The 16,763-nt window shown below is 35.1% G+C and overlaps 1 protein-coding gene across 2 annotated transcripts in view; it reads right to left on the bottom strand.

Annotated features, from left to right (window-relative positions):
- LOC100372486 (small G protein signaling modulator 1) overlaps positions 1–16,763 on the bottom strand; it is a 91,261-nt gene that overhangs the window by 13,542 nt on the left and 60,956 nt on the right. Inside the window, exons 9-15 of one of the 2 annotated variants that reach the window (XM_085491713.1) lie at positions 16,412–16,542; positions 14,186–14,218; positions 10,087–10,154; positions 9,006–9,308; positions 7,695–7,899; positions 3,962–4,026; positions 1,155–1,300 (exon numbers count right to left, since the gene is read on the bottom strand). In XM_085491713.1, the coding sequence (XP_085347839.1) occupies positions 1,155–1,300; positions 3,962–4,026; positions 7,695–7,899; positions 9,006–9,308; positions 10,087–10,154; positions 14,186–14,218; positions 16,412–16,542 (951 nt within the window). The remainder of the gene's footprint in view (positions 1–1,154; positions 1,301–3,961; positions 4,027–7,694; positions 7,900–9,005; positions 9,309–10,086; positions 10,155–14,185; positions 14,219–16,411; positions 16,543–16,763) is intronic. The other variant, XM_085491715.1, reaches the window with a different exon arrangement.

Raw genomic sequence — 16,763 nt, 5'->3', positions numbered from 1 at the left:
GTTGAAAACCCTCTGCCTAAATTCACTACGTTAAATTACCCACCATAGACTTCGATCAGCACCTCTAAAGTGACTGTTGTATGTTCATCCTGTGGCCTCAAAAAAGAAAAGTTTTTGAAATTTAAAAAAAATCCTAATCAAATTTTTCACAAAAATCCTGTCTATTAGGTTTTCCCTTATTTTACACTCTGCAAAATGGCCAGAAAAAACACCTATAACCATTCTCATATTTTATCAATAAACAAACTGCACGTGAAAACCAATTTAACATTATTAAGATCATTAGACACTTGAATTATGGGTAAATTATGGTGTGGAAGATTTTTAAGTTCATATTCTGAATGTGTAAAAGATTTAGAACAATTAGCAATCCTAAAGTCAGCGTACGGTCAACACCTCCAATAAGAGATTCAGACAACCTGCACATTTTGCTGCTAGGAGATTGAATACCTGAACTTTTATATAATTTACAACTATGCAAATAATAGCACTGGTCATATGCCAATTTTATGACTATTTCCATGTGTCCAATTAAACTTGGAAACCTAGGCAAATTTAGAAAAATAGTAAATGCAGTTTAAGAATCAATTCTTGTTATACAAAATAAATGGCCCTTTGTTATTTATGGCATTCTCAAATTTATGTATACAAAATGTTTTGTACCATACCACTACCAGACAGTATTGTAAATAGTTTATTTTTCGTGTTTTGTATAGAATTTATTTTCACTAATTATTTATGAATTAAATATAAAATATGGAAGAACATGTAGGTATAGTCCAAGCGACTTTTGCAGGAGACCACATGCACGACTCCTAAAGGTCACACATCCTGGTACTTTCGGGGGGGGGGGGGGTAGTGTTGCCCTAAAACATCAAAAATCTCTAATTTTTGCTATGTTAAACTCTTTTTCAATTTCAATTTTTTCAATGACAGTATTTTAGGGGTAAATATTTGTGAAATTGTCACGACAGTGAATTTGTATCACGTAAAATTACCAGGATGTGTGAACTTTCAGACATCATACTGCCCATTAGCACCACAAATGTGAATATGTCTGATACGATGCAGTGAGAAATTTAAACCACTTGATTTCCCTGATGGAAGCTATTATGAAATTCATATCGAGGAATAATTACAAAACAGTGTCTTACCTTGCCATTCTGTTGCATTGATTGCCACTTTTCAACAGTCAATCCATCGGTGGCATCTGATGGCTCTTCACATGGTATAATGGCATGATTCACTAGCCCTGAGAGGTGGGTCCGTACGGTGTGTAAATGACGACAGTGGGCCAGCCCTGTAATGGAACATGGGGTACCACAGTGTTTAAAGAGACTAGAGCAACACAGTGTGAAGAGACTGGAGCAGTTCATAACAAATCAATGAAATGAAGAAGTAGAAAATATTATACAAAGCGAAATAGGTCCTCCACATTGTATTTTAAATTGATCATAAACTTGATATGTGCACACTTAAGGATTGAGTAAATATGCTTGTTTTGTTTACACAGTAAACAAAGGTAGAATGGTGGAGTGTTTGCGAGTTTGTTTTGACTGACACGCCCCCTTTACAATGAATTTGTGATATGTCAAGTAAAATCAAATACTTTTTGTATTAGATATGGATTAACTTAATTTTGGTCATCTTCACTGGAGTATTCTCGGTTTTACATATTTTATCATAAGTAATTAGGCAAAGAGTAGTCGATAACAGAATTTTTTTTATACTATTGTTATTACTTTAGTGTACATCTAGAAAGGTTCTCTAGAGTGTTCATTGGGTCATTTGTGTCGGTAACTTGAGAATGAAGTCATAGACAAAATATACATAATTTTACAACCAAAATAGAGAATTTGTTATTCCAATGGATTTATTCTGGTGAGTAAGGCCTGTTTTAATGTCCTTGTTCCACGACTTTGCAGGGAAGCATTTATTCTAAGTCAGATTTCTAAAAGAAACTCAAATTTAACATACTTATGTGACTAAACATTCAGACAAAATTACTGTTTTTATTATCAGTAAAAATTTTGTTGTGATGCCCTATTCTTTAAGCAAAGAATTAGTCACACCTGAGAGACACAAGTATCTTAGTTGCTATTGTTTTCATGACACTATGTGTTACAATCCAGCTTTTGACAATGTTTTGTTCTCGTTAACTGTGCATTTAACGAACAAGACTTTTCTAAATCTCAAGTTTCTGAAGCCATATACTTTGAAGAGCAATTTCACAAAGAAATGCCAATTCTGATTCGGACCATGTATACATATTTTCACAGAGCTATGACAAAGGCAGGTTATGAGTAACAGTAGATACATTGATGACGAGTGAATGCAAAGCCTTAAAACACCACGAAAGACAATTGGTATGCAATATCGCCTACTACAGGCAGGTTATGAGTAACAGTTGATACATTGATGACGAGTGAATGTAAAGCCTTAAAACATCACGAAAGACAATTGGTATGCAATATCGCCTACTACAGGCAGGTTATGAGTAACAGTAGATACATTGATGACGAGTGAATGCAAAGCCTTAAAACATCACGAAAGACAATTGGTATGCAATATCGCCTACTACAGGCAGGTTATGAGTAACAGTAGATACATTGATGACGAGTGAATGCAAAGCCTTAAAACACCACAAAAGACAATTGGTATGCAATATCGCCTACTACAGGCAGGTTATGAGTAACAGTAGATACATTGATGACGAGTGAATGCAAAGCCTTGAAACATCACGAAAGACAATTGGTATGCAATATCGCCTACTACAGGCAGGTTATGAGTAACAGTAGATACATTGATGACGAGTGAATGCAAAGCCTTAAAACATCACGAAAGACAATTGGTATGCAATATCGCCTACTACAGGCAGGTTATGAGTAACAGTAGATACATTGATGACGAGTGAATGCAAAGCCTTAAAACACCACAAAAGACAATTGGTATGCAATATCGCCTACTACAGGCAGGTTATGAGTAACAGTTGATACATTGATGACGAGTGAATGCAAAGCCTTAAAACACCACAAAAGACAATTGGTATGCAATATCGCCTACTACAGGCAGGTTATGAGTAACAGTTGATACATTGATGACGAGTGAATGCAAAGCCTTAAAACATCACGAAAGACAATTGGTATGCAATATCGCCTACTACAGGCAGGTTATGAGTAACAGTTGATACATTGATGACGAGTGAATGCAAAGCCTTAAAACACCACGAAAGACAATTGGTATGCAATATCGCCTACTACAGGCAGGTTATGAGTAACAGTTGATACATTGATGACGAGTGAATGTAAAGCCTTAAAACATCACGAAAGACAATTGGTATGCAATATCGCCTACTACAGGCAGGTTATGAGTAACAGTAGATACATTGATGACGAGTGAATGCAAAGCCTTAAAACACCACAAAAGACAATTGGTATGCAATATCGCCTACTACAGGCAGGTTATGAGTAACAGTAGATACATTGATGACGAGTGAATGCAAAGCCTTAAAACACCACGAAAGACAATTGGTATGCAATATCGCCTACTACAGGCAGGTTATGAGTAACAGTAGATACATTGATGACGAGTGAATGCAAAGCCTTAAAACACCACGAAAGACAATTGGTATGCAATATCGCCTACTACAGGCAGGTTATGAGTAACAGTTGATACATTGATGACGAGTGAATGCAAAGCCTTAAAACACCACGAAAGACAATTGGTATGCAATATCGCCTACTACAGGCAGGTTATGAGTAACAGTAGATACATTGATGACGAGTGAATGCAAAGCCTTGAAACATCACGAAAGACAATTGGTATGCATTATCGCCTACTACAGGCAGGTTATGAGTAACAGTTGATACATTGATTACGAGTGAATGCAAAGACTTAAAATACCACAAAAAATAATTGGTATGCAAAATCAGGCAGGTTTTGAGTTAAAGTTTGTACTTACAGCCATAAAAAGCTCGGGATATAATTTGTTTCTTCATGGTATCACATAAAAGTCTTATTGACGCCCTGTGAACAAAATAAAAACTATATATATCAATTAAAAATACTTATAACTTAAGTAATGAAATTAATAAAACAAAATGCAGCAATTACGATACTCGCAAGATATACAAATTTTTAGGGTACATCCAAACATTACTGAGCGTTTCTGTGAATTTGGTTGTAATCAGGTTTTCAGCAACTTGGGGAGTATTAAAATACATTGATGTGTATGCGAGAATGCTAAACTGACGATTTGCATGCGAGAATGCTAAACTGACGATTTGTATGCGAGAATGCTAAACTGACGATTTGCATGCGAGAATGCTAAACTGACGATTTGTATGTGAGAATGCTAAACTGACGATTTGTATGCGAGAATGCTAAACTGACGATTTGTATGCGAGAATGCTAAACTGACGATTTGTATGCGAGAATGCTAAACTGACGATTTGTATGCGAGAATGCTAAACTGACGATTTGCATGCGAGAATGCTAAACTGACGATGTGTATGCGAGAATGCTAAACAGACGATTTGTATGCGAGAATGCTAAACTGACGATTTGTATGCGAGAATGCTAAACTGACGATTTGCATGCGAGAATGCTAAACTGACGATTTGTATGCGAGAATGCTGAACTGACGATTTGTATGCGAGAATGCTAAACTGACGATTTGCATGCGAGAATGCTAAACTGACGATTTGCATGCGAGAATGCTAAACTGACGATTTGTATGCGAGAATGCTAAACTGACGATTTGCATGCGAGAATGCTAAACTGACGATTTGCATGCGAGAATGCTAAACTGACGATTTGTATGCGAGAATGCTAAACTGACGATTTGCATGCGAGAATGCTAAACTGACGATTTGCATGCGAGAATGCTAAACTGACGATTTGTATGCGAGAATGCTAAACTGACGATTTGTATGCGAGAATGCTAAACTGACGATTTGTATGCGAGAATGCTAAACTGACGATTTGTATGCGAGAATGCTAAACTGACGATTTGCATGCGAGAATGCTAAACTGACGATTTGTATGCGAGAATGCTAAACTGACGATTTGTATGCAAGAATGCTAAACTGACGATTTGTATGCGAGAATGCTAAACTGACGATTTGTATGCGAGAATGCTAAACTGACGATTTGTATGCGAGAATGCTAAACTGACGATTTGTATGCGAGAATGCTAAACTGACGATTGGCATGCGAGAATGCTAAACTGACGATTTGTATGCGAGAATGCTAAACTGACGATTTGTATGCGAGAATGCTAAACTGACGATTTGTATGCGAGAATGCTAAACTGACGATTTGTATGCGAGAATGCTAAACTGACGATTTGTATGCGAGAATGCTAAACTGACGATTTGTATGCGAGAATGCTAAACTGACGATTTGTATGCGAGAATGCTAAACTGACGATTTGCATGCGAGAATGCTAAACTGATGATTTGTATGCGAGAATGCTAAACTGACGATTTGTATGCGAGAATGCTAAACTGACGATTTGCATGCGAGAATGCTAAACTGATGATTTGTATGCGAGAATGCTAAACTGACGATTTGTATGCGAGAATGCTAAACTGACGATTTGTATGCGAGAATGCTAAACTGACGATTTGTATGCGAGAATGCTAAACTGACGATTTGCATGCGAGAATGCTAAACTGACGATTTGCATGCGAGAATGCTAAACTGACGATTTGTATGCGAGAATGCTAAACTGACGATTTGTATGCGAGAATGCTAAACTGACGATTTGTATGCGAGAATGCTAAACTGACGATTTGTATGCGAGAATGCTAAACTGACGATTTGCATGCGAGAATGCTAAACTGACGATTTGTATGCGAGAATGCTAAACTGACGATTTGCATGCGAGAATGCTAAACTGACGATTTGCATGCGAGAATGCTAAACTGACGATTTGTATGTGAGAATGCTAAACTGACGATTTGTATGCGAGAATGCTAAACTGACGATTTGTATGCGAGAATGCTAAACTGACGATTTGCATGCGAGAATGCTAAACTGACGATGTGTATGCGAGAATGCTAAACTGACGATTTGTATGCGAGAATGCTAAACTGACGATTTGCATGCGAGAATGCTAAACTGACGATTTGTATGCGAGAATGCTGAACTGACGATTTGTATGCGAGAATGCTAAACTGACGATTTGCATGCGAGAATGCTAAACTGACGATTTGCATGCGAGAATGCTAAACTGACGATTTGTATGCGAGAATGCTAAACTGACGATTTGCATGCGAGAATGCTAAACTGACGATTTGCATGCGAGAATGCTAAACTGACGATTTGTATGCGAGAATGCTAAACTGACGATTTGTATGCGAGAATGCTAAACTGACGATTTGTATGCGAGAATGCTAAACTGACGATTTGTATGCGAGAATGCTAAACTGACGATTTGCATGCGAGAATGCTAAACTGACGATTTGTATGCGAGAATGCTAAACTGACGATTTGTATGCGAGAATGCTAAACTGACGATTTGTATGCGAGAATGCTAAACTGACGATTTGTATGCGAGAATGCTAAACTGACGATTTGTATGCGAGAATGCTAAACTGACGATTTGTATGCGAGAATGCTAAACTGACGATTTGCATGCGAGAATGCTAAACTGACGATTTGTATGCGAGAATGCTAAACTGACGATTTGTATGCGAGAATGCTAAACTGACGATTTGTATGCGAGAATGCTAAACTGACGATTTGTATGCGAGAATGCTAAACTGACGATTTGTATGCGAGAATGCTAAACTGACGATTTGTATGCGAGAATGCTAAACTGATGATTTGTATGCGAGAATGCTAAACTGACGATTTGTATGCGAGAATGCTAAACTGACGATTTGCATGCGAGAATGCTAAACTGACGATTTGTATGCGAGAATGCTAAACTGACGATTTGTATGCGAGAATGCTAAACTGACGATTTGTATGCGAGAATGCTAAACTGACGATTTGTATGCGAGAATGCTAAACTGACGATTTGTATGCGAGAATGCTAAACTGACGATTTGTATGCGACCTTCTTAATACTCAAAACATGATGTGAAGGATTAGTAACAGAAATGGTTTACAATGAACACCTGTACGTTTAGGTTCACTGCTTGTATGACTTGTATGACCAATCTTAACCACCAGTTCTGTTTTTTCATAACAAATTCACAAAATAGTCCTGTTTATAGGCTGCACTTTCCTCCGGAAGTTTGGGACAAAATTAGCCAAATTTTTTGAGTAAAAACTAAAAATTGACTCAAATTTTGTCTGTTGGCTTCAAAATTTGGGTTCGTTTGCAGAAATATTGAAGAAAATAAGGAAAATGTTGGGACCCAAAACAGAATTCAAAACACATCTCTGCGTGACAATATTTTAGGTTGACCAGATAAAATAAATCCATGCATAACTCATGAACAATAACTGTGGTTTATGGTTTGTTTATATGTTGAAAACTTTCAAAAAGTTTAGCAGACAATACAATTTTAAGAGGGTGTTATTTGGTTTGAAGATTCCTGCATTTTATTTTAGAGAGGTAGGAAGAGTGGCACCCAAAATTCAGCCCCACCTCCAAAAAAATTACAGTATACCAAGGTGTGAACAAGGGAAAGACGAATAGTTTTCTGGAAGCGAAGACTATCGTAAGTTGTTTAGCTCACCTTGTAGGAGATCCAGTTCCTCCCAGTGCTGAGACTTGAGTTGTCATCTGAGTGGTAAAATAAGGAGCACTCGTAGTGCTCACTTGCTGAACAATGGCTGGCTGTGAACGTGTCAATTTATGTCGCGCTCGTTCCTTCGTAGTCCACGGCATAAAAGTGAACTTTCCATTTGGGGTAGCTTTAGGATCAACCAACTCCTGAGGAACTGTTAAGGAACAGAGAGAGAAAGTGTCATTCACATTTCATCTTCTTTGGGTCATCAGAAGATACAAGTTCCCAAAACATTGCATAGGGTGGCTAACAAGATATTCTGGAAACTAAATAATGCAATGTTATAAACAAACCAAAATACATTCATCATGTACAGCCTGACTATGATTTACAATATTTTAATATGGTACTGGTAGTGAAATATACACAATATACCATGCAGTGGTTAAATTTCACAATATATAAGTTTTTAGCCAATTTTGGGAGTAGTTTTGCAGCAGCCACACTTTTGACAGAACGGCACATGTGCATTGGGGAAGCTCATATAACCAATGTTTATATATCAGGGTTCATAGGACCAAGAGCCAAATGATTCCCAAGACCTTTCCAGACCTTTTCCCGAACTTGCTTACATTTTTCCCCAAGACATTTTGACCCTTAATTCAGGCCAACATCATCACCAAAGCTCATCAAAGTTCGGATTAGGATTTATCATAAACTAAAACGGCTATGAGCCCTGTGTATTGATAGCAGGCACATTTACTGACAAGTGATAAATCCAAACAATAATCAAAATTATGTGTCATTCTTTGTTTTTTGATGATAAATTCAAGTTAAGATGGTGAGCCCGGACTGAGAGTAATGTTTATGTTTTAAATCGCATATAGTGCATCTAATGTAGAATATGCAATTTTGCTTTAAGCAGCAAAGATAGTGACTTGCTTTCATGAGTGTCATCCACATATCGACCATGCTGGGTTGTTTTCGCAAATGCCCTCAAATTTAGTATTTAAAATATTTTAACATTGTTTTTATTATTACTAAAATTTAAAAATGCCATTAAACATGTGCTGGTTATTTACTTGACGCTTATAGAAATTGAGTACTGTAAAAGTGTTAATTATTCACTGGGGTTTAATTTTGCTTATTTTGGTGACTGGAAAATGCGCTAAATTAAAACCCAGTGAATATGTAAATTTTAGCATAGAACACATTATCTAAATGATAAAACCGTGAATTTAAAACCCACAGAATATGCCTGAAATGGTAAATCAGCGAAATTTAAACCCAGTGAAAATTAGTCATTTTACAGTAACTCACCTAACTCTGGTTTGAAAGTTGAGACTATCCTGAAGACGTAGTCTGTAGCCTCTTCTCCATCAAAGATTTGAGTATCATCTTGTGACTTCTGTATGTTTGTTTGTGAGTTCTTCCGTCGAAGCTTTGGAAACACTTTCCCCTTTCCTCGTTGAGACCATAGTGGAGGATCCAACTGGCCATGAGGAAGCAGGCCATTCTCAAGACACGATAAGAAGGCCAGGAGGTGACCTCCTTTAGGGAAGTGAATCGGAGGTCTCTGAACACCATCTTGACCAACAAGCACAATAGTGCCACCACTATCAGCTGTAAGAGAGTAAAGCGATTAATTTTGTTCAGAGGGAATTTCAACATTTCGTGCATATACTGCTTTGATAAATGTTTGTATATTTTGAAAGTCAGGGACAAATTTTGTAGCAGTGCTAGGCTAGAATATATTATATACAAATTATCAGATATCCTAAATATCCTAAAAATTATCCTAAATATACCTATGGCATGAATTACATTTCAAGGTTCCTTGCTGTTTCTGACCATAGAAATGCTTTCTCTGACACTTCTTCCACAATGAAATGGATGAACAGTGATCACATTTCAAAGTCGCACATCTGTACTATTATTTGATTGAATACTAATCTCGCAACACATAGCTAGTCACAATTTACTGCTATACCTTTTAAGTCATCATTGTCTGGTTTTTCTACTGAATTCAAAAACGTTCTCAAATTGTTGTTGATTCTCAATGTATTTTATCCATTCATAGAAATACAATCACAAATTTTGTTCTCAACTTAATAACACATCACCTTGAAGATGTGGTTTTTCCCATTCATTTTGGGTATCTGTGGAGACTTTCAGCAGTTGAAGTTTTACGGTGAAATACAATAAAGGGACCATCCTGCGTGAATAAAACTTAATAGCTTGCAGAATGCTGCAGATGCTTCGGAAAGTTATTACACAGACTCACTCATCTGCATATGTTTTTTCTAGAAATTTATGTTTGACTCGCAATTCACATGGCATCTTCATTGCATTTCACACTAGCTGCAAGCCCTTAATTTCATAAACCCTTGGTTAGACTTACGTTGTTGATGACAATGCAGGTATACGATCTCATCTAAATGCACAGTGACTGCATAATCCCAGTACAAACTGAAGACAAAAAAATATTGTTCATATTTAATATTATCTGATTTTATACACTGCAATAGGATGCATTCAAAACTGGCTAAAACTAGCCAGCTGTCAACTCTAGAGGGCAGTATTCATGTACTCTATATGGCAAAACAGTTATGAAGTCAGTTAGAGTATTATATCATAATGAGACCCATGAATATGAAATGTACCAAGAAATGTTTCCTTGAAATACCTTAGTATCACATGTGAAAAATATGTTTCCATCACAAAATATGCAACAGTGTCATGCATTTTTATTCTATTAGAGGAAATACAGGCCTGACAATGATGAGATGAACTGGTGATAGTCTGTAGAGGAGTAGGGAGGCCGCAAACAAACATGATCAGGATAGATTGGAGAATTACCACTCACTATACCTAGTATGCTAATAATCATTAGCCACAGTCACTTCTGACCCCACATTTGATTGGCTATCATGGGTTTAAAACTGACCAATGAAAAAAGGAGTAATTTATGATGAGATATTACTAGCAATGTAGTTAGGTGTATATTGAGTAGCATACCGCATTTTCTAGGTGACAAATTCCCAGGCTCAAATGGAGAAACAACAAACAAACAAATGAGCATAAAGTCTGACAATCATAGACTATAGAGTTCACTGACAGTCAGATGTTGTACTAGATCTTGTGGTCATAGTTGCAAGTGTCCAGAACTGCTGCAATACACAATTATTGAATATTTGCAGCCAATGATTTTGAGGCATATGTATGTTTGTCATTTTCTCAATTTGAGGCATAATTCAAGCCTGGAGACTGAAGTCACATTCATACATGGCGAATAATGCAAAACATAGCATACTTAAGAGAACGTACATGCACTGTATCTATCAGTAAAACTATGTTAATTTGTATAACATGCTGTGTGGATAGGGGTTTTTGATGTTGTGAGTAGGATAGATGGTGTGATAGTTTTTTGAGTAGGATGTAGATTTGAAAGTTTTTTGGGGTGGAATAAATGATTTGAAAGTTGTTTGAGGAGGATAAAGGATTTGAAAGTTTTTTGAGAAGAAAAAAAAAGGATTTGAAAGTTTTTTGAGAAGAAAAAAAAAAGGATTTGAAAGTTTTTTGAGAAGAAAAAAAAGGATTTGAAAGTTTTTTGAGTAGGATAAAAGATTTGAAAGTTTTTTTTAGTAGGACAAAGGATTTGAAAGTTGTTTTGAGTAGGATAAAGATTTGAAAGTTTTTTGAGTAGGACAAACAATTTGAAAGTTTGTTTGAGTAGGATAAAGATTTGAATGTTTTTTGAGTAGGATAAAAGATTTGAAAGTTTTTTGAGGATAAAAGATTTGAAAGTTTTTTTGAGAAGGATAAAAGATTTAAAAGTTTTTTGAGAATGATAAAGATTTGAATTTTTTTGACAAGGATAAAGATTTGAATTTTTTGAGAAGGATAAAAGATTTGAAAGTTTTTTTGAGAAGGATAAATGATTTGAAAGTTTTTTTGAGAAGGATACAGATTTGAATTTTTTGAGAAGAATAAAAGATTTGCAAGGTTTTTTGAGAAGGATAAATGATTTGAAAGTTGTTTTGAGAAGGATAAATGATTTGAAAGTTGTTTTGAGAAGGATAAATGATTTGAAAGTTTTTTTGAGAAGGATACAGATTTGAATTTTTTGAGAAGAATAAAAGATTTGCAAGGTTTTTTGAGTAGGACAAAGGATTTGAAAGTTTTTTGAGAAGGATAAAAGATTTAAAAGTTTTTTGAGAAGGATAAAGATTTGAATTTTTTGAGAAGGATAAAAGATTTGAAAGTTTTTTTGAGAAGGATAAATGATTTGAAAGTTTTTTTGAGAAGGATACAGATTTGAATTTTTTGAGAAGAATAAAAGATTTGCAAGGTTTTTTGAGAAGGATAAATGATTTGAAAGTTTTTTGAGAAGGATAAAAGATTTGCAAGGTTTTTTGAGAAGGATAAAAGATTTGCAAGGTTTTTTGAGAAGGATAAATGATTTGAAAGTTTTTTGAGAAGGATAAAAGATTTAAAAGATTGTTGCGAAGGATAAAAGATATAAAAGTTTTTTGAGAAGGATAAAGATATAAAAGTTTTTTGAGAAGGATAAAGATTTGAAAGTTTTTTGAGAAGGATAAAAGATTTGAAAGGTTTTTTGAGTAAGACAAAGGATTTGAAAGTTTTTTGACTAGGATAAAAGATTTAAAAGTTTTTTGGGAAGGATAAAGGAGGTTCCTTGAGTGGGATATTGTCTGGTAATTTTTTTCTTTAGTAGGATAACAGATGAGAAAAAGTTTGAGTAGGATAGGGGTTGTAAAAGTTTTTTTGTGAGAAGAAGGCAATGAATGGTTAGTTGTAAGTATTATAGGGGTATGAGTAGACAGTGTTGTGAATGAAGGAATGCAGTTAGCAGATCATATCTGAAAACTATGAGTTGTAGATTACACTGCAGCATCCTTTTAGCTAATAAGCCTCAGTTTTAAAGAATGTCTTTACATGTATAATAACACAACTATTGACAAAGATATGCTCAAATTACAAGCAGTGCAACCACAGCACATGTGTACTTTGTGAAAAAACAAAAGGTAGAATAGTGAAATTTACTATCACTAGAGGGCAGCCTGAAAATCTGAAACATGTTGCCTTAAAGAAAGAAGACAAATGTTACTCAACTGCAGGAAAGACAAGAGTGATGAAAACATGATTAAGGTACATGTAAATTTTATCTTCAAATTCACCTACATATAAATAACTCATATACCGGGAAAGAAAACAAATTAACATTTGGAAAAGAACATAGCCAAGATAAATAAATAAACAAGCAGCCTGTCGGCTGAGATAGCTCCGCTGTTAGCAATGCACATTTCAATTAAAGAACTGAAGATATCATTAGAAAATGAATCTGAGGTACATGTACCTATATGTATAAGAATAAAGCAATCAGACTTGCAGTTTTGAAAGTCGAAAATATCACTTTTTACCAAAAATTACAAAAATATTCATCAAAATTAGAGAATTGAAGATATCATCACAAAATGAACAAATCTGAGAGAGGTCCATCTGAGGTACCTATATGTATAATATCAAAGCAATCAAACTCGCAGTTCTCAACAGGAAGTTTAAAATATAACTTTTTACCAAAAATTACAAAATATTCACCAAAATTAGAGAACTGAAGATATCATCTAAATGAGGTCTACCTAAGGTGCATATACACTAAGTATCAAAGCAATTGGTCATGTTGTTTTCAAAAAGAAGTTGACAGCACAGCTAATAAAACTTCATTAAATATATTTTTTCACCAGTATAATTATTCGACTTTAATTTTACAACTGGATTAAATAAGGGTGAGAAAGGAATCCAAAAGTTAAAACGGGAGGGTCGTCACCTGCACACGCACGAGAATTGAGTCCCGAGCGGCGATAACAACACACTCTAAAACGCAAAGGCGCATGCGCAGGTGACGACTCCCCCGCTTTAAACCTCACCACTTATGGAATGGAGTGACAATACTGGAAGTATATATTTGGGCATGTGTCATATCAAGTGCGTAGTATATCCCCAATATAAAAAAATATTACAGTATAACCTCTACTAGAAGCCATAAAATCACAAACGCACAAATTTTGTAAAGCTTTGATGGTGGAAATAGAAATACACACATGATTGTGCATCACTATTAAAGAATATTGTTTAGAGTGTGTTGCTATAGTAACATGTAACACATAAGGTATGAATGTTGCATGGTGTCATCTGGTAACCATGGATACAAACACATTTATAAATGCCATACGACACAAACCTATAACACAATATGCAGGATGAGTACAGTAAAGCAAAGAATAAAGAAACAGGAAGTGACATCATCTGATCAAAGGGCAACATTTGTCAGTAGTTTTAGAAAAAGCGTTGAGACACACAGATATATTTATTTATTATTCCTGTTTAAGGGTAAACTAAGCAGAAATAAATGATGGTAATTATGATGTGAAAAAAAAGAGGTGTAATTCTGGAAAGGATGTTCTATATATACTCACACTCTGTAGCCGTTTCTCTTTCGGAAGATACTTCTACTCAACATGCAAACAGATTCAGGGTGATATAAGGGTATGGCCGATTATTTAAAATCAAAGCAAATTGATAGTATTAGTGGCAATTGGTAAGTTGAAAAATCACCACCACCATAACCACCTTATTTTATTCTTTAACCACTATTTAAGCACCCACCACCAGTCAAGTCAAGTCAACTAGCAAACCACCCTTTACCTGTTGTATTTAGAAAAATGTCTGCCATCTTGGATGATGCATTGTGGGTAAATTTATAGAATTGGTAGTCTGATTATTGTTAGTATCCCACAATGCATAGAATCAACGATGGCAAACATTTGTACTTTGATGCTTATGTATTTAAACAGCATGCAGCATGCAAGAATGCTCTAGTGATGTGACACAATGAACATGAATCTATGTTTGCAATAAAACAACAGTCTCAGGCTCCAGTATGTGAATAAATTTACATACAATTAGCATATCATTAAGAGTTTAAATAATTCAAATTTTGGTTAATTTGTTGTTTATAAAAAAAAAATTGAATATAATATTTTTCAGGAATATATATTAGGTGAATATAGGTAACAATCAGGTTTATTACTACAAAAATATTTTCAAGTTCAAAAAAAAACAATTTTACAAGCCCTGTCATCTTTATACTGCACAAACCAAGTAATAGTAAGTGTACTCATTCATTATTTCAGTACTGGTGTAAAAAACATTGGAGAATAGTTTAGTTCATGAGAACAAGAAAAATGTGTTTCCAATCACACACATATGAGGAAATTGCACCAAATATTATTTATAATATCTTGGTATTAGTATGTATATTCCCCAGGCAACAGGCAACAGGCTCACACGCAGTTATAAAATTAACTTCCCTATCTGTCGCAAACACATTCAGATATGTAGCAACAAAGAAACTTGCCTGGAGAACTACAAACTTGTGTATTGTAAACAGAATTAAAATGGCTATGTAGCGATGTTTTTATATAGCACTGCAGGACACTAGGCAGAACTGATTGTCACCACATAGAAATGAGTACAGCTAGTGTTACCAGGTAATGTCAAAAATGGATCTTTTCACCTTAGTTCCCTAAATCACCATATTTAATAAGCTTGTATATAAGTGAAAGTAATGCAAAAAAAACATTTTATAAAAATCACCTTCTCAATATACTGCATGGACCAAACATAAAATTAAGGAAAAAGAATATTTCTTTTTAGTTGAAAATAGACAAAAAAATCTATGAAATTCAAACATCATGAACTTTCCGGAAATTAACTTTTTAACCAAGATTTTGTTGTTGTTGATTTGCTGAAAATATATGAATTAATTCAATCAGAAAAATTGATTGAAGTTGAGAAAATATCTTGGATAACGGCAAACATTCCACAAAAGTGCAAACACACATAATAGAACAACTGCAGTCCCTAACACGTATTCAAATCCACTAGCAAGTCTCCTGTACATTCAAACTCTTCCAAGAATTGGCATGACTTGTAAAGATTTCTGACCCGTAGTCCAGAAAAAAAGAATTCAAGAAAAGTATTGGTGAGAAAAATTAAGAATTGAGGTAGTATAGAATTCTAGATCATTACTACTCCAGAGTTAAAGTGTACAATTCCAGTTCAGACTTGAGACATAGACTTCCTGACATGTACTGGTCCAGAGTTGAGACACAGAATTCCAGATAGATACTGGTCCAGAGTTGATGTACAGGATTCTAGACAAGTAATGGACCAAAGTTGAGGAACAGAATTCTGGATTTAGATTTGAAACCCAGAATTCCAGACATGTACTGGTCTAGAGTGGTCCGAAATTCCACACAAAAAACGATCCAGTGTTTATGCAAATCTTTTATATTTCCAACCAACCCTGCATAACCACCAACTTTTATACAAGCAATAATTCATCATTATACATTATATCACACCAATTTTTCATGCTTTTAAAATTTTGTATTGAACAATACAAGTACAGTAATTGGTTGGTTAAAATGAATCAATGTACGCCGATTGGCTGGTTTAAATAAAGCACTGTATACTGATTGGCTGGTTTAAATGAAGCATTGTACACTGATTGGTTGGTTTAAATGAATAATGTAAAGTAATTGGCTAGTTTAAATGAGGCAATGTACAGTGACTGGTTGGTTTAAATGAATCAGTATACAGTGATTGGCTGGTTTAAAAAAAAGAATGTTCAGACGAACCTTTTGTCAGTTTCTGATTCACTGTCTTCAGAGCAACCATTCATGAGTTGATTTGGGGTCCATTTTATAGTCAGTCCTTCCACGCCTTGATGTAGTGACAAATACCCAGGCACTAATTCTATATCTTCTTTCTATATATTTAAAAAAAATATATAATTATACTAGGTGCACAGATGATAAACAGCAAACTCAAGGCAGATGTTTTCAGTTTGAGAATATATGAAAAACCAGACTTTAATAGCTCATTAGCATATATGAATACCAGGTGTGAGTTAGCCAATAGGGAAAACAAATAGAAACCTTCAGAATAATTGGCCCAATACCAGGTGTACATTCTGAATCAGCCAATGGG

Source organism: Saccoglossus kowalevskii, chromosome 16, assembly GCF_978046115.1.
Source record: "Saccoglossus kowalevskii chromosome 16, keSacKowa6.1, whole genome shotgun sequence".
NCBI lineage: Eukaryota > Metazoa > Hemichordata > Enteropneusta > Harrimaniidae > Saccoglossus > Saccoglossus kowalevskii.
The sequence above is the reverse complement of the archived record's forward strand: the minus strand, read 5'-3'. Positions and strand labels throughout refer to the sequence as shown.